The following is a 20,633-nucleotide window of genomic DNA, read 5'->3' as shown; positions in this document are numbered from 1 at the left end:
ATGCCGCTATGCACAACAGAGGCGCCCCAGGAAACGCTGCTTTCTCCAAACTCTTTGCCAGGCTGCACAGCACTGAGATGTCTCTGCATGGTTCCTCCACACACAGGGAGGGCAGAGGAGCTGTGTATTTGGGACGTCTTTGAAACAAAGCCCCAGAGCTGGTCTTCTACTATGAAAGCAGAAACTAGGCAACCACTGGCTGAACGCTGACTGGACACTTTGCATGCAGCATCTAATTTAAACTTTAAAAGAAACCACAAAGTTAGGGACTATTATACCGATTTTACAGCTGGGAGACACCAAGGCACAGAAAAGTTAAGAGACATACAGAAGGCCACACAATGTGTAGACACCGGGCCTAAAAACCAAATTTAGGTTTTTCTGGCCCTGAGCTCTGAAATCTTTCCCGCTATGTTATACCAACCCCCTCGCCAAGTATCAGAGCTCCCACTGGCTGGATGCCCACCGAGCGCCAGGCACTCTGATCCCATTTCATTTGGGTACGCCCAGATGTCACCACTGCTGTCTTAGGTGGCAGAAGCTTTGCCCACTGCACTGAGAATCCTGCTCCCCACCCCCACCCTCCACCCCTGCAACAGTGGTATTAGCAATGACTAGGACTTTGCAAAGTTTTCAGAGACAGATAGCAGATCATGCACACCACACGCTCAGCACTGCGCGTGCTCAAGTGACGGCAGCAGCGCGCAGCGAGAATCTGGGAAACAGGGTGATCTTAGACACCACCTAGGGCTGTGCTCGCACACTTGATTCTGGCAGGCACCTGCTCCAAGGAGGGGGCAAAGATTAACCCAGAGTCGGTGCTTATTCCTGTACTGTCAAGCACACAGCATGGACTTGGGACTGCCAATCCATCGAGCCAACCCAGACCCCTACATGCCACTCCGTGACACCTGTGTTCAGACGGCACATCCTAGGTAAATGCCTCAGCCATGTGCTTGCCGCATGCTGTGGCATCCCTGGGTCTCGCTTGTGCATCATCCCCACTCATCGACTGGGGAAAATGGCAATGAAGACCTTCTGAACAGGCTACGTCTGGATTCAGTGGCAAGACAGACCCTGAACCTTCCTTCACTGGACAGAGCCAGTGGAGAAACAAGAGGCGGAGATGGAGCAGAAAGCCTGTTCTGAGCTCAGGTGACAATTACTGCGATCCCATAACAAGTGTTCCCCACTCACGCTGCAACTAAGCACCACTGACACTCACACCTTAAAAACAGATACGGGGCCGGCGCTGTGGCACAGTACGTTAATCCTCTGCCTATGGTGCTGGAATCCTAAGTGGGCACCAGTTCTAGTACCAGCTGTTCCTCTTCCAATATAGCTCTCTGCTATGGCCTGGGAATGCAGTGGAAGGTGGCCCAAGTGCCTGGGCCTCTGAACTTGCATGGGAGACCTGGAAGAAGCTCCTGGCACTTGGCTTCAGATTGGCTCAGCTCTGGCCATTTGGGGAGTGAACCAGCATATGGAAGACCTTTCTCTCTGTCTCTCTTTCTCACTGTCTGTAACTCGACCTCTCAAATAAAAATAAATAAAATCTTAAAAAAAAAAAAACCCCAACAACCTGAGATATGACTCACGAGCCATGAAGTCACTCTTGCAAGGAATACAGGTACATTCACCCAACTGCGACCATCACTACCACTGATTTTTGGATACCTCTGCCACTCTCCAAAGAAACCCTCTACCCATCAGCTGTCACCCCACGCTCCTTACCTCTCGCCCTCATCCCTGGCAAGCACCCCACCGACCCCAGTCTACAGCTCTGCCTGTTGCGGGCGCTCACAGCTGCACCACGGCGCGTACAGGCTGCACGGGTGTCAGCGCCTGGCGTCCTCCACTCAGCGTGAGGCTCTCCAGCTGCAACTCTCTTCAAGATGAGGACACTGAGGCACAGAGCGGTTAGCCCAGAGGAGACGAAGGCAAGTGCTCACAGGGGCCAGGCAGGAGACACACGAGGAGGCTAAGGGGGGAGCGGGCTCTGGGAACCTTTCCAACGCGCACGCTGGGTGGGAACGTGGACCCCACAGACCCCACCTCCCCTCGCCTTAAGTGAAACCAAGAAGCTGAACTCTGTAGTACTTCTCACTGCGGAACACGCTGTGAGCCAGGCCAAACCCCATGGGCTTGACAGACTCCTGCGCTGAGCAGTCTGCTGGTCAGCAGTGGCCCTGGAGGAAGGTCTGACCTGAACTCCGGAACTGCCTCAAGCCACCCAGTAATGCATGGTGCCTCCCTGTAGAGGGGGTGGGCTCCACAGAGCCAGGGCAAACTGGACGGTTCCACCTGATCTGATCACAGCTCAAGGGCCCCTTGCCCCAGCCCCAGGAGGCAGTGGACATAATTCAGGCCTGCAGACCCCACGGGCTTCCTGGGGATGTGACCTGAGCCTTCTCCCAGGCACCTTCATCTGCTGACTTCTGGAACTCAGAAGTTCAAGTGAGATCAGGCACAGGGGTATGGCAGATGGGACGCTGGACCCTCGACCGAGAAGGGCTCCGCTCAGATTCAAGCATCCCTGTGTTTGCACTGCCAGTGTCCAAGATCCCAGCATCAGGAGAAGCACCCTCTTACTGTCACTTTTAGGTACTCACGGGGACACCACCGGCAGTGCTGGCTCTGTCACCTGGGGAGACGGGCTGCCCAATGGCAAATTACTTTCTTTTAAAATTTTATTTGAAAGGCTGTGTTTTTATTTTAGAGGAAGAGGGAAGAGGGGAGAGGAGAATGAGGAGAGGGAGCAATGACTAGAGTTGGGCCAGGCCAAAGCCAGGAGCCAGGAGCTTTTCCAGGTCTCCCATGTGGGTGCAGGGGCCCAAGGAGCTGGGCCATCTTTTGGTGCTTTCCAGGCCATAGCAGAGAGTTGGATCTCTGTAAAGTAAAGCAGCCCAGGCTCAAACTGGTGCCCATATGGGATGCCAGTGCTGCGGACAGCAACTTCACTTGCTACGTCACAACAGCGTCCTGGGAAACTATGTACATTCCCCTCTGGTACGAGAAACCACTGCCGCGGCAGGGAGGCCTCTGAACTCAGGCTCTCTCGCCGGGGTCTGGCGGTCGAGCTGGGGGAAGATGATTTCACCCGCAGGAGCCTCTGCTTCCTCATCTGTGAGATGACTAAACAGCCCCGAGCTCACAGGGCAGCCATGCAAAATAAACGGAGAGAGAGCGGTGTACGAGAGCGGTGTACAACGGCCCTACCAGGGGAAGCGCCTCCATCCCCGCCCGCAGCCCAGATGGGGCAGACAGCGCTTCCCACACGCACGCCATTAGGGGCTGAGCTGTCCCCACCTGCAAGTGCAGGTTGAAGCAGCATCCCAGCACGTGACTGTGAGAGAGGGCCTGTAAAGAACTAAAGTTAAAGGAAGTCAGAAAGGCAGGGCATTGCTACAGGAAGACTGGAGCCCCCTCCCCCCAAGAACAGGTGCCAGGAGCACACGTGGGTGGGCAATGGCAGCTGCCTACAAGCCAAGAGCTGAGGCCTCTGAACGGCATCTTGGGTTTCCCAGCCTCTAGACCAGTGAGACGCACACTCTGCTACGGGGGCCGCCGGCCTGTGCAGCCCGACACGATCACATCATGCAGGGCCAGCCGGGCTTTCTGAGCAGTGCAGGCGCACTTGCCACACCCAGCAGCAGTCACCAGCGTCCTTCCCTTCCACTCCTCTGACGCGCAGCACTCGAGCTAGAGCACTGACTGCACCGCGCAGGCTGAGACCATCGCCTCCTTGAACACCACAAACCAACCTCCATCTCTGGCTCTGGGATATGCAGAGCCCAGATCAAACCTGGCCGACTGCTGAGCTCAGGCTGACAAAGCAGCTGGGGCCTGCTCTTTGCTATGGGAGAGCCAGGGACAAGCCCCTGCCCAGTGCTGGCAAGCACTGAGCAGACAAGGACAGGAAGGCTGGCCTGGCCCCCATCATCTAGGAGGGGCGGCAGATTTAGGAACAGCAATGGTCGAGTGCAGACTTAGCAACAGTAACAACGGGGTCAGACCAGTTTTCTATTTGCTGCTCTAATAAATTACACAAACTTTGTGGCTCACTTTCTTGCCAGCTTCTAGAGGCTGCTGGCAGTCCTGGGCTGGAGACTCCCAATGTCTTTAAAGTGAGTGACACTGTAGTGTCTTAGTTTGTACAAATATACTCTCTGATGCTCCCGAGAGGACTAACTCGCCTAAGTGACACCACCGTGTTATGTAAGAATTACAATGGGCCCAGGGGCTGCACTAACTACTCTGCAACATTATCTCAAGAATCAAACAGGGACTGGCGCTGTGGCATAGCAGGCAAAGCTCCCACCTGCGATGCCGGCCTCCCATATAGGTGTGGGTTCGAGTCCCAGCTGCTCCACTTCTGATCCACTCCCTGCTAACGGCCTAGGGAAACAGTGGAAGATGGCCCGAGTGTTTGGACTCCTGCTATCCATGTGAGAGACCTGGAAGAAGCCCTTGGCTCTTCTGAAGCCAGGCTTCAGCCTGGCCCAGCCCTGGCTGTTGTGGCCATCTGGGGAGTGAACCACTGGATGGAAAATCTCTGTTTCTCCCTTTCTCTGTAACTCTTCAAAATAAATAAAAATAAATCATAGAAAAAAATCAAACGACCACTGTATGAGTTCTGCTGCTATTCCCATGTTACAGATGCAGAAATGGGAGCACACAGGCTAATGACCTGGCCCAGGGTCCCCCAGCTGGCTGTAAATGAGAGCCTGAAGCGCATGGGTTGTTCCCTAAGTAGCTCCACCGCCTGCTTTGAACCATTACGCCACCTAGCCTCTCAACAAACCCGGCGTCTCGGCAGAGCGACTTTCCTAAGAACAGCACTAGCACGTCACTTCCAGAGCGCGCGGGCTGACTCCCTTTCACCACCCAGCCGGTTGCCAAGGTTCCAACTCTTCCTTGATGGGGTGTCTACAGCCTATAGGAAACAATAATCAACAGTCTGTGTCTGGCTGTCACTCTGACCAGGCCAAATGAAGACGCTCTTCGAGTAATCCACACATATGTGACATACAGGAAGCACTCAGGCACGCGCAACCCTGGCGCCGCTCAGATAAGTGAATCGGAGCTGGCCCAGAGCTGTTCTGAAACTTCCGTTCTGAGGAAGTACCGATCTGGGCACTCCTCACCCCCGAGCTGACTACGCCTCGCCGGTGGTCTTTGAGGCCAGTGCTTTTCAAATGTTAAGGTACACACAAGTCACCCCAAATTGCTAAGGTGCAGATTCTGATTCCCAGGCTCTGGGGTGGAGCTGGAGAGCCTCTCTGCAACAAACTCGCAGGCCATCCCCAGGCCACACTGGTCCCCAGACTGCAATGCGCTTCCCTACTGAAAACCTATGGTGCTCATTCAGGTGGATACCAGCTGTCGGAGGTCACCAGCACTGTGCTAAGTGCCGAGCACAAATAAGACAAGGTCCTTGCCCCTGGGCTTTTCTCTGAATCCCACAAATCAAGGGCAATGTCCAATGAAGTGAACCCCCACCCCGGAAGACAAGACCCTGGCAGAAGTATCTGCAGAGCAGAGCCTGTGCACAGCGTGCGGGAGGGGCACGGATGCTGCGGTGCAGACTCTCATTTAAGGACTCGGCGGTGACTCCAGCCTTGCTCAAGCAGATGTTCCTGAGACGCAGAGCACGTGATGCACGAAGCCAGGCATCCCCGCGGCTCCAATGGCAGCAAAACCCGTGCACAGGGAACCACGTTCACACGCCATCTCTGGTCACCTGTTCATTCCCATTAAGACCGGCCAGCGTTAGAGAGTCAGGGTGCAAACAAAACACTCTATAAAAAGAGAGGTCAGCACAGTGGTACCCAGGGTAGGAGCTTGGTGCCAATGGCTGAGATGCTGCGTGGGTGCCCGCATCTCCTATCGGAGTGCTGGGGTGTGAGCCCTGGCTCTGCTCTCAACTCCAACTTCCTATCAGTGCACACGCTGGGAGGCAGCAGGTGCTGGCTCAGGGTCCTGCATCCCTGTCACCCACATGGTAGACCCAGAGGGGATCCCCAGCTCCTTGGTTTGTCCTGGCCTAGCCCAGGCTCTTGTGGGAATGATAAGAAAATGAGAGATCTCTCTCTCTCTCTCTGCCTTTCAAATAATTAAAAATAAATAAAAAAAATTTTTTGAAGTGGTTCCTGATGAGAGAAGCAGCTTGATGGTCGTGGACATACTAAATATTAGAGCTGAATGGAGAGTTTTATCAACAACCAAACCCCTTAGTTTAGAAGGAAACTAAAATCCAAAGCAGTTAAGGCAGTGGCTCACAAGTGGGGCAATTTTCTACCTTCAGGGAGATCTGACAATGTCTGGAGACATCTCCAGTTGTTACAACTGATGGTGTGCGACTGGCATCTAGTGGGTAGATGTCAGAGATGCTGCTAAAAACCCTATGAGGCACACTGCAGTCAAGAATTATTTGTCCCAAAATTTCAATAGTCCTGAGGCTGAGGCTGGTGCTGTGGCGCAGTAGTTAAGCCACCACCTACAATGCCCATATCCTATATGAGTGCTGGTTCAAGTCCCAGCTGCTCCGTTTCTGATCCAGCTCCCTGATAATGTACCTGGGAAAGCAGTGGAAGATGCCTGGGCCCCTGCCACCCTGTAGGACACCCCATGGAGTTCCTGGTTCCTTGCTCAGGCCTGGCCCAGGGCCAGCCCCAGCCCTTGTGGCTCTGTGTGTGTGTGGGGGGGGGGGCGTAAATCAGCAGATAGAAGACCGCTGTCTCTTCCTCTTTCCCTGTCGCTCTGCCTTTCAAAGAAATAAAATCAGTCTTAAAAAAAAAGTGGTGCTGTGGCTAAGAAAGCTTGAGTTAAGGAATCTTTTGGAGGCCCGAAGGTGAGCATCACAACCTGGCACAGAGTACAGCACGCTGGGGCGATGGAGCTGTCACACAGGTGCAGGCCCCACAAGGCAGCCGACAGTGACCAGTGGCTGCTACAGAAAGTGATACTGACGAACTACATTTTAAACCCTATTTGTCTTTAAGCATCTAAACGACATCCGCAGTCACTGGCTGCCCCACTGGACAGGGCAGACTTCTGCTGCCAGTCTCCTAACTCCCAGTCCGGCTTCGTCCAGTTTCACTGCCTGCTTCTTCTTGCTCTTCTGAAGTCACAGCCCCACTTGCCTTTGTAACTAAGACTTGGCTGGGGAAATAGACAAAGGTCAAATACCAGCTACAAACACCTCAATAAAACATACCCAGTTAAACATCCCCTTTTGTACACTGGGGAATACGACAAAGGTATCAGATCCTGGTTACACACACGCACAGTAAGGCTTCGGATTACTCTAGCCCCACTTGCTGGGAAGGGTCGTTTGACAGACATAATACAATCGCGAGGCTTCCGATCTGATTCTCCTCTTGGTCACTTCACAGTCCCTCTCACTTCTCAGAGGCTGGCTAAGCAAGCAGGCGGGGCTACATCACTAGCAAAAATCTCCCGCTGCTGACATCTGTGCCTTCGCCGGCCACTCTCTGATCTGCTGGGACCACACGAGCGAGGCATTGGGCTAAGCGCTACACATACACGGTGTCATTTCATTCTCACTGCAGCCCTTTGGGGCTGAAGAACTTGGCTCACATCACACAACAGGTCGGGGACAAAGCCGGGACTCCCCGATAGGACTCCATACCGCCTGCTCTTAAGCACTGCGCTAAGGGCCTGCACCCTGGGGAAGCAACACCGCCCAGGAAGGCTCGAGGGCTCCCAGCAGGGAAGAGGGCGGGCGGGGGATGCACGGCCAGGGCGGGGTCCCAGCAGTTCTTACTTCTCGATCTCCAGCGCTGCCACTTTCCGCTTTTCGTACAGCTTGTCATTGAGGGCCCGCACGATGTTGGGCGTCAGCGGCGCGAAATCCTTCTCCGGGTTCATGCTGGCAGCTCCGAGGGAGTCCTGCAGCCTCCGACTCTTCAGCCCGCGGCGGCCGGGACAGCGCCGGGGCCACGGGAGTCTGCGGCTCCAAGCTGCCGCCGGCGCCGGCTCATGTACCACGCCGCCCCGGGCCGTCTGTCTCGCTCCGCCTTCGCGCGCCGCCTCGGAACCCCGGCCCAGGTCCCGCTCCCTCACGCCTTACCCTTGCCGCCTAAAAGGCTCGCGCAACTCAATCCCGCCCGGCTCAGGCGGCTCTCACGGGGTAGCGGCCATGTTGCTCGAGTCACATGACTCCGTCCCAGCTTCCGCCTTCCGCCGCGAGGACCCTCCCCTAGCCGGCCACGCCCCCGCACGCCGGCCGCAGGTGGATTTGCCACGCCCCCGGAGTCCCCGCCCCTCGGTTTAGGGTCCAGCTCTGAGCGCCCCGCCGCCGCCTAAGTGTGTGGTTTGCGACGTCCCCCGCGGGTTGGGTCCCGCCCATTCAGCTGCCGGCTTGGCACGTGGTGTAGACGTTCTCGGGAACGCGGGGCTTCTAGGAGCCTGATTCATAATTGGCATAATTTATTCCAAACTTAGCGAATTCAAAAGTTCAGTCCTTTGCCGCTTACCAGTTAATTTCACATTAGCCACCCGTAATACTCTTTATCTGATATTTTCCTTTAATCAACTCACTTAAAAAAATCTAAATTTCTTTCCTTAGGCTTGCTTATACCGTGAAATTATGGGTTTAACTGGATGGCTATATATATATATATATATATTTTTTTTTTCCTGACTCTTTAAAATAAACTCAATTAAGGCCGGTGTTACTTGTCTACTACCATTTCAGGGACCAGTAGCAGCCGGTGGCAACAGGCTCTGATCCTGAAGAGACGCCGGGCCCCGGAGGGCAGAAGCCCCAGATGCGGATGGAGCTGCTGGAAGCAGCCCCTTCAGGTGCTTTGAAAGTTAACTGAAAGGTGGGACAGAAATGGCTGCCAGGTGGTGAAACTTTAAATACCAGTCTGTGGCTGGGTTGCAGTTAAAGTGCAGCACCAGGGAGCTGTGAGTCATAGGCGCCCCCAAAGGCGCTGTGTGTGTTGGGGGGGAGGCCCAGAGGATGGATGGCATCGCAGGAGAGGGTTAGCTGCTGTCACAGGGGGTGTGTTAGGAAAGGAGTCAGCCCCTCCTTGCCTTCTGCCTTCCACCATGGGATGGTCTGGTACCCGGGTCCTTGCTAGATGCTGACGCCAGGCCCCTGGAACTTCTCGGCCTCCGGAATCATGAGCCAAATAAGCCTCTGTTCCTTCCAACATACCCCGTCAGTGGTATTAAGTTATAGCAGCAGGGATCAGGCTAAGACACTGGGAGATGCACAGTTCCTCCCTTATGCTTCCAGCGTGGACGGGGACTTAGGATAAAGGCTAGACCAGTAAATCTTAAATAGGAGCAGTTTGAGAGTACACGAGAGGAGCTTTTCTCTAATGAGTGAAAAGCACATACCTAAAGCTTATAACGCTCTTGAAAATCAAATATTATTCTCACAACAAAGATCAGAAACACAATAAATGACAGTATACACACACACACACACACACACACATATATATAGTTAGTGAGTAGTCATATTATATGGTAGGCAGAATTCTAGAATAGCTCCCAGGGTTCTCCCCTTTGGCTACATGCCGTGTACAGTCCTCTCGAGTGTGAACAAGACTTGCAAACATCATAGGCTATCACTCACATGATTCCACTACATTATATGGCAGAAGAGAGTCTGCAGATGTAGTTAAGGTCCCTAATCGGTTGACCCTGAGTTAATAAAAGGGGGAGACTATCTTGGGTGGGCCTGATCTAATCAGGCAAGTCCTTACAATGGTTAGAAGAGATCTGAAATGGGGGAAGGAAGCTCCTGCTGGCCTTGAGGAGTGAACCATCATGTCATCACTGCTCGTGGTCAGCCGCATGGTAAGGACCCGACCTCAGAGGGATCTCCAGTGGCTGAGAGCAGTTCGCTGACATCAGGTCCTAAGAAAATGGAGATGTCAGTCATGTGGATGCAAGGGTGAATTTCCCCAACACCGCGTGGGGGCAGGGAGACAGATCTTTGCCAGCTTGAGCCTCATGATGAGGACACAGCTGGCTGGCACCTTGAAGTCACCCTTGTGGGACTCTGAGCTAAGAACCCTAGACAGTCCATTCCTCCCATGAAAACTGTGAGATGATAAATCGTGTTGTTTTACGAAGCTAGGGTTGCGGTAATTTATGTTGCCACAGGAAACAAATACAGGGGCTAATCCAAAGCCCAGAAAGTCCTGGAGAAACCATGCTTGGACAAACCTATGAAAAGCAGCCTTTTCCATACCGGTGGAGTTTCAGTTGTTAAAATCTTTCCAGCACAATCTGATGAATGAAGTTAGGTGAGCCAACAATGTGAAAGCTTCCAAAAATACAGACTCAGCTGCAGGATGTACTACAGAATGGTTTCCTCCTCTCTCTTCTGTATAAAGTGTTGCTACCAAAAGCCTTTTCCGAATGTTTGGCAAAGTTTGTGCTGTTAGGATTTTGATGATGGCTTATGCAAAATAATGAAAAGTTAAATTCATGGGAGTGATTTGGGTCTATTTCCTCAATGTGTATTCGTTTCCACTACTATCTAATGTAATTGTTCATCTGTTTCTTTGGTTTTTGGTTTGAATTTTTCTTAAAGGTGAACTGAATTCCCCAGTGGGTTCTAGCGTGTTATGGTTTTTAATAACTGAAACAAGGAGGAAATTTAAAAATTTTTTTACCACAAGGAACTCTCTCTTCCTGAAATTACATTTTGGATCAGGGTGCTGGGAAATCAGTTTCTTATTCAAGGCCCAAACCAATCCCTTATCCTAGTTTTAGATTAGAAGCTCCCACAAAGAAGTGATGTTTCCGGAAATGCCAACTGGGGCTGGCGCTGCGGTACAGCGGGTTAAAGCCCCAGCCTGCAGCAACGGCATCCCATGGGGTGCTGGTTCGAGTCCTGGCTGCTCCTCTTCTGATCCAGCTCTCTGCTATGGCCTGGGAAAGCAGTAGAAGATGGCCTGGCCCCTACACCTACATGGGAGACCCTGCCTTCTGGCTTCAGATCAGCTCAGCTCTGGCCGTTGTGGTCATTTGGGGAGTGAACCAGCGGAATGGAAGACCTTTACCTTTCTCTGTAACTCTTTCAAATAAATAAAATAATTATTTAAAAAAATGCCAACTAGCTGAGGTTATGTGTGCACGATTAGGCGGGCAGGGGTGCTGCAGAGGAAGCCAACCGGCCCCTCTACACTGGCCAGCCCCACCTCACTCCGGTTCTTCGGGCGCAGCGGGTAACCGATGAGGCTGCCGGCCCACTGGCCATCATCTCCCAGTGCTTATCCACCTGAGCATCTGTGTGGTGTCGGCTTGTTGGGACAGAACTGGGAATAGTTCTGGGACAAACCTTAGTAGCAGCTAAGAGGACGCTGGTGATGACATAAAACATTGTCCCAGATCTCGAATTGGGAGAAACAGATTCTCCAGCAGCAAAGGGGTTTCAGGCAAGGTGGCTGCAGGCTTCAGAGGTCAGGGAGGCCTGCAATTGGGGCGCCGTGAGACCGGGCGGCCTTCGCTGACCTCGTCATATTGTCACCTCTGACTTGATGGGTGTCTCCCTGCAGGAATGGTTGGACTCAGTGTGCCACGCCCAGCGGGGGCCACAGCTCTTTCTCTTCACACCTACTAATGCCATCTTCTGTGGTCACAAACGCGACTTACTAGGTAAGTACAGGTCTGAGTTTACAAATATTTTTGAAAAAGCTTAATTTAGTAGTGGATCTGTATGGACATGTGCTAGGCTAAAGGTCGTGGGGAGGCACCAGAGAAGCAGAAGGGGCCCGATCCGTCACGAAACACCTCTGGCAGGCGCAGCCCTGTCGCTTCTCCCTCGGTAGGCCTGTGGTGCGCACTGAGAGTCGGAATGTTCAAGAAATCCCCAGGTGCTGCTGCTGGCCCAGGGACCGTTTTGGAGCCCCTCTTCCTTACTGCATGCATTCCCGAGTGGCCGTCTTCTTCCATGCCTCCTCCCTCTCTTGTAGGTGGAAAGAGAGGCAGGGAGGGAGGAGCTGCAGGCAGGGGGTCCTCTGGCACAGGCCTGTCTGCAGAAGCAAGTCCACTGGGGCGGGTCCTTGACCCCCTTTGTCTCAGCAGGTGTCACCAACAGGTGACTGACCCTACTAACACACACTGCAAGGCCTGGGGGAGGGGCGGCTGGGGAGCCAAGGCTCTGGGCTGGGGCTGTGCTTCCTTGCTCCTTGGAGGCGTGGCTTCCAGAGTGGTGCTTGAGGAAGGCCAGGAATTAATTGTCACTCTTTATGTGCACACAAAATAGCTGTAGTTCCATTGTGTCCAACTGGGATGTGGACCTTCCCTGGGAGGGATTCCCGACTCGAGTGGCAGAGTGAGGGTTTGAACTGTGCGTGGTACTGGTTCTCAGTGCTGTGGTACTATAAACACACACACACACACACACACAACACACACAGGATGGCCATGCCCTTCCCCACATCAATCATATCGGAACCTGGGAAGGGGTGGGTTCTGCATGAGAATTAGGCGATTTCCATATGCAGATGGGGGACGTGGACTACTGTGCCCAGGGCTTCGGGAGGACAGAAGGAGCCAGGGTCCCCCTGGGCCTTTCTTTAGGACCTGACCCTCAGTGAGAACTTTCTTTGGGATACAGGTACAGAATTTGGAGACTGATGGGATACAAGCCAAGAGAAAAAGTGAATGTTGGCACCCCAGGTTCTAGTCCCGGTCGGGGTGCCGGATTCTGTCCCGGTTGCTCCTCTTCCAGTCCAGCTCTCTGCTGTGGCTGGGAAGGCAGTGGAGGATGGCCCAAGTCCTTGGGCCCTGCACCCACATTGGAGACCAGGAGGAAGCACCTGGCTCCTGGCTTCGGATCAGTGCAGCACGTTGGCCATAGCAGCCATTTGGGGGTGAACTAATGGAAAAAAGGAAGACCTTTCTCTTGTCTCTCGTCTCTCTCTAACTCTCCCTGTTCAAAAAAAAAAAAAAAAAAAAAAAAAAAAAAAAAAAAAAAAGGGAGCATCCCAGGTTGTCCTGCCATATGTGTTCATTGCTTTGAAAATAATGACTTCCTTGACTTTTATGAGAAAGCACAACCAAATATCACATCAAGACAGAGACATGACTAAGGGCTCTTTACGCCAGTATGGACTTCATAAAGAAAACTGTGAGGGGGACCTGGTGCTGTGGCGTGGAAGGTTAAGCCTCTGCCTGCAGTGTCAGCATTCCATATAGGTGCTGGCTTGAGTCCTGGCTGCTCCACTTCCAATCCAGCTCTCTGCTGTGGCCTGGGAAAGCAGTAGAGGATGGCCCAAACGCTTGGGCCCCTGCACTCACGAGGGAGACCTGGAAGAAGCTCCTGGCTTCAGTCTGGCCCAGCTCCAGCCGCTGCAGCCATTTGGGGGTGAACCAGTAGACAGAAGCTCTCTCTCTCTTTCTCTCCCTCTCTCTATGTATCTCTGCCTTTCAAATAAATATATTTTTTTAAAGAAACTGCGAAGTGCTGTGTGCTAGACAGCTGGGAGCGTGACACCTGTGTTTTCTTAATAAAAAGGAGGCCTGCTGCAGAACACTTGAGCTTTGCGGCTGTGTGTCAAGAAATAAAATTCGGGGACTCATAAGGACTCGGTTATCTAAAATGTCATCTATTGTGTGTAGCTCTAGTGACTGACAGGGAATATGCACTTCACACTGCATTTGGAAAACATCCAGCGTGGAAACAACCGGCCCTGAGAGTGAGCAAGGAGAGGCGGCCCCTTTAGAATCTCATCCCCCTCCCCAGCGTCTGGATGATTCCGGCCGCTATGGGGTGATCCCCTTCAGGTAATAGACCCACTTAATGCCAGTTTCGCTGCCTTCACCTGGAGGGCAGGAGACGATCAGCTTGGAGGTGATGGGCGTTTTGCTGCCCGACGGGTTTCCCTCAAAGTAGACGGTGATGTTGTTGATCTTCTTGGGCCGCGTGGAGTCGGTGGCGCGGACGGTGAAGGCGGGGTTCTCCACCAGGAAGGAGAAGTTCACGGTGTGGTAGAAGACGTTCTTGAAGGGGATGACGATGTTGTAGCCGGCTCGGATCAGGAAGGGGCCCTGGGGCTTGGGGGGCAGCGCCATCCCGAAGAGGGGGATGACGTATTCCCCGCCCATGAGCGACGACAGAATCAGGACGCCCTTGGTCTCCCCGAGGCGGCTGGGCTCGAAGCACACCTCCACGCTGACCTCCGTGCCGCCCTGGGCTCCGGCCGCTGCGCTGATGACGCGCTCCGTGTGGAAGTCCGGGCAGTCTGTCTGGGTTGGGGGGAACAAACAGGATCCTGAAGAATGTGCCAGAAGCTCTGGCGCTGCTGGACATGCAGAAACCTAACGTGTGAGCCTGGGCCGATTATAAAGCTGTGTGCTACCAACTCGCCTACAGGGGGCGCGTTACTCATTCTCTTCCCGCTTCAAGACCAAGAGGTTAACAACGTGCCCAAAGACAGGTGCCCAGGGTCTGTGGGCAGGGCAGTCGCCCGGGCTGCTCCCCAAGATCCACCCCTCCTTTCCAGCCACGCACGTGGACGATGGAACACTCTGGCTCCTTGTGAACGTGTCGGCTAGTTCTGGACGAGCGGTTGTGAGCAGAAGTGAAAGGTGTCACTTCCATGCTAGAGCATTAATTGCCAGTCAGTCCCACGGGGTCCCCCCCCCCCCCCGATGATGGGAAACACGAAGTGGGCGTTGCTCTCTGGCTGAGTCCCCTGTGGATCCTTACTGGGTACACAGCAGCCAGCCACTGGGGTCATTACGGCAGCACGACCTAAGTGACCCAGAACCTTGGCCTCTTGGCTGTTGCTGTGGTCCCCCTGATTTGCAGGGGGCCCTTTGACCTTGTATTATTGACCTTGGATTATTCAGCCTCCAGAACCAGGAGCTGAACAAAGTTTTATTCTTTATAAATCACGCAGTCTGTGGTATTTAGGTACAGCCACAGAAAATAGACCAAGGCAGAGGAATTACCCCACTTCTAGATCAGTTTGGAGAACTTAAGTAAGTTATTCAAACAAAGAGTAAGTGGTGAGACCAGGATGCCAATTCATATCTGATTACACAGCCCATACTCACGGCCACTAAGCTCTACCGGCTCCCTTTATTGATGCCTGAGTATGCTGTGGGAAGTAAGATTCTCCACCCCTGACCCTGGCTGGCTAAAACAGAAACCTAGATGGGAAGACCCCGGGCCTGGGTGCTGTTGGTTCCCAGCTGGGAGTCTCCAGGCAGGATCCAGGGCCCCCAGGAGGCTGTCACTAGGGCGCGAGGCAGCTGGCTCTCCGGCGTGGTATCTTCACATGCCCGATTTGGGCTCAGACTCCTGGGGAGGGCAGGCAGGGAGCGGGGCAGGGGCTGCTCACCTTGCAGTAGTACTCTGTCTTCTGCCGTGTGTAATTGATGAACTTGACGAAGATGCTCTGGCTGCTGCCGAGCACGGTCTGGAAGTGCACGGGCTTTTCAGGGGGCGCCGGCACGGCCTTCAGGTTGAGCTCGTACTGGTAGTAGCCCAGGTCGCTGTTGTGCAGGGTTAGTCTCCCCGTGGTCTCCCCAGCTTTCAGGGGCTGGAACTCAAACGAGAAGGTGCCCTGAAAGAGAGGATGGAGGCGACTGTCGTGTGGGGCGTGTGAGCCAGGCTCCGCCACTCACAGCCTAATGAGACCCCACTGGGGGTGGGTGGCAGCAATGGGGCTTCCCGAGCAGCTCCTCACACCGGTCTCGAGCAGGGGCCCCTCTGCCCCAGCAGCCCACTCTCCCTCCCTGCATGCCTGCTAGCCTTCCTCCTCTAGCTATTTCTAGACTCTGAATCTAGAAGCGGCTACCGGGTCCCCTGCTGAGATGCACCCATATGGACTGGGTGCAGGAGGGCTGACGCCACACAGCTCCTTCTTAGCTCACAGTCTCAGAACAGCTTCCTGGGTTCTGTCATCAGTTTGGGGAGGTGTCTCCTGTTATTGGCCATGGCAGAATCAAACCAGGACCAAAGACCAGTTCTAGTGATAGCAAAACAAGTGAAATAATTCAAATGCATTAAGGATAGGAGATTAAGTAAAGAAATCATTATTTTGGCACGTCAGTGGAATAGTATATAGCCATCAAAAAGACTTCAGCTTTAAGCACCAAAAATGAGAGGTGTGGATAATATTCTTAAATGGAAGAAAAGTGACTGTAGAAATACATATCCAGTGTAAGCTTATGTTTATCTACATTTGTATAGAAAAGAGAATGTAAGGATATATGAGGATACTTAAAAAAGTGTAGAAAAATAGAATTAAAAGACAATTTTTTTGGTGTAATAATTTTGAAACCCCTGCATATGAAAAGTCTTCAAGAATTTCATGGAGGGGCTGGCTCTGTGGCACAGGAGGCTGAACGTCCGCCTGCAGCACTGGCATCCTATATGGGCACAGGTTCTAGTCCCAGCTGCTCACTTCTGATCCAGCTCTCTGCTATGGCCTGGGAAAGCAGTAGAAGATGGCCCAAGTCCTTGGGCCCCTGCACCCACGTGGGAGACCCAGAAGAAGCTCCTGGCTCCTGGCTTCGGATTGCCGCAGCTCTGGCCATTGCGGCCATCTGGGGAGTGAACCAGCAGATGGAAGACCTCTTTTTTTCTCTCTCTGCCTCTCCTTCTCTATGTAACTCTGACTTTCAAGTACATAAATAAATCTTTAAAAAAATGAATCAGATGAAATGGACAAAGGTATAAACAAATATGAGAAGATATAAAGAACCTATATAGTCTATAACACTCACAGAAATTTAATTGATAATCAAAAAAAATCTCACCTTAAAGAAATTTTGGGATCATAAAGTTGTACTTGTAAGTTATACCAACCAATCAAGGATAAAAGAATTATCATATTCTACAAACACTAGTGTATCAAAACCCAACAATAGGAAAAAGAAAAAAACTGAGTGCCAATGTCCCTCCTGAACAAGAGTTACAAAAATATCAATAAAAATATTATCTGCTTTAATCTAACAATATAATAAAGAGAATACCGGGCCAGTGCCGTGGCTCAATAGGCTAATCCTCTGCCTTGCGGTGCCAGCACACCAGGTTCTAGTCCCGGTCGGGCACCGGATTCTGTCCCGGTTGCCCCTCTTCCAGGCCAGCTCTCTGCTGTGGCCAGGGAGTGCAGTGGAGGATGGCCCAAGTGCTTGGGCCCTGCACCCGCATGGGAGACCAGGAGAAGCACCTGGCTCCTGCCATTGGATCAGCGCGGTGCGCCGGCTGCGGCGGCCATTGGAGGGTGAACCAACGGCAAAAAGGAAGACCTTTCTCTCTGTCTCTCTCTCTCACTGTCCACTCGGCCTGTCGAAAAAAAAAAAAAAAAAGAATACCACAGGACTATGTCGGGTTTATTCCATGAATACAGAGTTGGCTTAACTTTAGAAAAACCAAGCAGTCACCACCTTGACAGATTAAGAAAACAATCAAATCACATTTCTATAGATGCAGGAAAACTATTTCATAAAACTCAACAACCATTCCTGGCCTTTTTACAAAAGTTCTTAGCAAACTAGGAATAGAATAGAAACCTACACCAAATGGCGTAATGAATGAGCCTTTGAATGTTTTCTGTTCAAGATCAGGAGCAAGAGAAAGATACTCCCGATTGCTATTCTGTCATTGTTCTGGAGGTTCTAGAGAGGACGACAAGGCTTAAGGGGAAATGTTCTCAAAGGATAAAACGCAGTTGTAATTATTTCAGGGTGTATAACTGTACATATAGAAAATTCAAGAATCTATAAAGTTATTAAGTGAATTTTATAAGATGGTTAGGTACAAAGTCAATATATAAAAACCAATTCCATTTCTCTAAGTCTGTGACTAACAGAAAATGAAAATTTATAAGAATACCATATATAGTAGCATGAAAATATATAAACTTAAGAATAAACCTAACAAGCCAAGTCTCTAGGTGAAAAAAAAAAAAAAAGTAAAGAAGATTTAAATAAGTGGATTTGATTATGGACTGGAAATCTTGATATCCTAAAGGTCTAAATTCTCCCTAGGAGATTACTGATGCCATAAACAGGAGTGTCAATTTGTAAAGTCAACAACAGGAGTCACTGTGCACTTACTCCTCATGTAGGATCTCTGTCCTTAATGTGCTGTACATTGAGATTTAATGCTATAACGAGTACTCAAACAGTATATTTCACTTTGTGTTTCTATGTGGGTGCAAACTGTTGAAATCTTTACTTAATGTATACTAAACTGATCTCCTGTATATATAGAAAATTGAAAATGAATCTTGATATGAATGGAAGGGGAGAGAGAGCGGGAAAGGGGAGGGTTGCGGGTGGGAGGGAAGTCATCGGGGGGGACGGGGATGCCAATGTAGTCCATAAGCTGTACTTTGGAAATCTATATTCATTAAATTAAAGTTAAAAAAAAAAGACAATTAGGAAGAAAGTCTTACAGTCAAGCTGGAAAAGAAAGCAAATATTTTTTGTGTCTGTTACTCAATGTTTTGTTCTTATGGGACTAGCTGAATAAAAATTTCAAGGTCATGTAAAAAAAAAATTCTCCCTAGGACAGGTGGGCTCAAGACGGACACCAGTCACCCCACCTCCTCCTGTGGTCCTTCCCCACACTGTGCCAGGGCTGGTCTGTGTGAGCACTGACACACGCGGAGGAGGTGGCATGTCCCTCTGGAGGGCAGACGGCTTCAGACTTACTTATGCATTCTTTTCTCCCTGGTGGTCTCTCTCTCTCTCAGGTCTCCTCCACGAGGGGGAGGGCGCTCTGGGGAGAGCGCTAGGAACTGAAGCCTGAAGCCAGGGGCCAGCAGGGAGCTGAGGCCTCCTGAGTAATCCCATGGGTGAGTCAGGACCCAGATCATCCACCCCAGTTCACTGAGTAAAACAGTCTGAGATGATTTCTGTTGACTTGGGAAAACAATGGAAAGTGACTTCTACTTACTTCATACATAAAAACCAGTCCTGGGTTTTGAACAAGTAGCAGCAGCCTGGTTTAGAATCTCCCCAAATTTCCCCCACAAAACACACAGATCAACTAGGTTAACAATAATACAAACCCATGGCCAACACCTAGAACAAACTAAATATCACAAGTACTTCCATGTATACTTCCTAAAAATGAAGTCATCTACTTATAAAATCACAGCGCAATTAAAAAAAAAAAAAAAAGAGAGAGAGGCCGGCGCTGCGGCTCACTAGGCTAATCCTCCGCCTTGCAGTGTCGGCACACCAGGTTCTAGTCCCGGTCGGGGCGCCGGATTCTGTCCCGGTTGCCCCTCTTCCAGGCCAGCTCTCTGCTGTGGCCAGGGAGTGCAGTGGAGGATGGCCCAAGTGCTTGGGCCCTGCACCCCATGGGAGACCAGGAGAAGCACCTGGCTCCTGCCATTGGATCAGCGTGCTGCGCCGGCTGCAGCACGCCGGCCACGGTGGCCATTGGAGGGTGAACCAACGGCAAAGGAAGACCTTTCTCTGTCTCTTTCTCTCACTGTCCACTCTGCCTGTCAAAAAAAAAAAAAAATAACCTCTTGGACCCCTAATGAGTGGGTAAGGCCAAACCACTAAGAGTCATGAGGATGATGCAGTATCAGCTCCTGTGCAGCAGGAAGTGAAAGGAAGGCAAAGCAGCATCGGCCCTGGCGGCCAGAGGAACCCCAGAGAAGCCAAAAGTTGCCCCTGGACGGAAGCGTTCCACTCGCCCTGGGAAACCGGACTGGACAATCCGACAGTGGCAGCCTAACTGCACGGGAGACTTCTGCCTCCAGCTGTCAGCTGAAAATGCCACACAGAGCTTAGACGGTGTGGGGCAGCAGAGGCCAAGGGACTGAAGCTCCACTCTGAGACAGAACCCTGCACGAAGAGCAGTTTCTGAAAGCAGAATCTATCTGACCACAACAGACACACTAATAGGAAAGCAAAGACAAAATTCAGATACAGATGGGTGGCAAAGCAGAGAAAACAAATTGTAAAAGTTCAAGATTTTTTTTTAATCTTTACAGTAACAAAGGAAGAGGCAGATCTCGTCGCATGGGCAACCTCATCCTCCTGTGATCAGTGAAAAAGCTAACATGAACTACAGAAAGGCGTATGGTAGGACTACATCAAAGCTATTCTTTTAAAAACGCGAGTGATGAACAGCATGGCACAGTTGCAAACAATGAAGATGTACCAGGAAGTGATAGTTACAAGGCAAAAGAGAAACAGAAAACAGAACAACCCACATCGATCAAGAGCATTTTGCAGCATACAGCCTAAATAGGTCAGTATTTACATTAAATATAAATGATCTAAGTGATCCAGTGAAAAGCAAGAAAGTGAGTAAGAACTCCGGCGTCACAATGTTTACGGAAGAGATGAAAATCTGTGTCACCTATATACTGTTTGTAAGAAATACATGTATGGGCCAGTGCTGTGCTGTAGTGATTGTAAAGCCGCCACCTGTAGTGCCAGCATCCCATATGGGCACTGGTTTGAGTCTCAGCTGCTCCGTTCCTGATCCAGCTCTCTGCTATGGCCTGGGAAAGCAGCAGAAGGTGGCCCAAGTCCATAGACCCCAGCACCCGCATGGAAGACCCAGAAGAACCTCCTGGCTCCTGGCTTTGGATCTGTGCAGCTTTCACCTTTGTGGCCAATTGGGGAGTGAACCAGCAGGTGGAAGACCTCTC

The 20,633-nt window shown here is 51.5% G+C and overlaps 2 protein-coding genes across 13 annotated transcripts in view; both read right to left on the bottom strand.

The window, feature by feature from the left end:
* VAC14 (VAC14 component of PIKFYVE complex) overlaps positions 1 to 8,199 on the bottom strand; it is a 100,709-nt gene extending 92,510 nt beyond the window's left edge. For both annotated transcript variants that reach the window (XM_017342353.3, XM_002711713.5), the window contains exon 1: positions 7,790 to 8,199. Coding sequence is in view for 1 of the 2 variants with exons in the window: in XM_002711713.5 (XP_002711759.3) it covers positions 7,790 to 7,893 (104 nt within the window). In the remaining variant the exon portion in view is untranslated. The remainder of the gene's footprint in view (positions 1 to 7,789) is intronic.
* Positions 8,200 to 13,539: 5,340 nt separating this feature from the next.
* The window catches only part of HYDIN (HYDIN axonemal central pair apparatus protein), a 421,089-nt gene continuing 413,995 nt past the window's right edge, over positions 13,540 to 20,633 (bottom strand). For 10 of the 11 annotated variants that reach the window (XM_051847256.2, XM_051847253.2, XM_070062720.1 and 7 more), the window contains 2 exons: positions 15,345 to 15,569; positions 13,541 to 14,244 (listed from right to left, as the gene is read on the bottom strand). In XM_051847256.2, the coding sequence (XP_051703216.2) occupies positions 13,762 to 14,244; positions 15,345 to 15,569 (708 nt within the window). In that variant the 3' untranslated portion in view covers positions 13,541 to 13,761. Of the gene's footprint in view, positions 14,245 to 15,344; positions 15,570 to 20,633 lie in introns of all 11 variants that reach the window. The other variant, XM_051847261.2, reaches the window with a different exon arrangement.

Source organism: Oryctolagus cuniculus, chromosome 18 (genome assembly GCF_964237555.1).
Source record: "Oryctolagus cuniculus chromosome 18, mOryCun1.1, whole genome shotgun sequence".
In the NCBI taxonomy this organism is placed as follows: domain Eukaryota; kingdom Metazoa; phylum Chordata; class Mammalia; order Lagomorpha; family Leporidae; genus Oryctolagus; species Oryctolagus cuniculus.
Note: the sequence above shows the minus strand (reverse complement) of the source record. Positions and strands in the feature narration are given on the sequence as shown.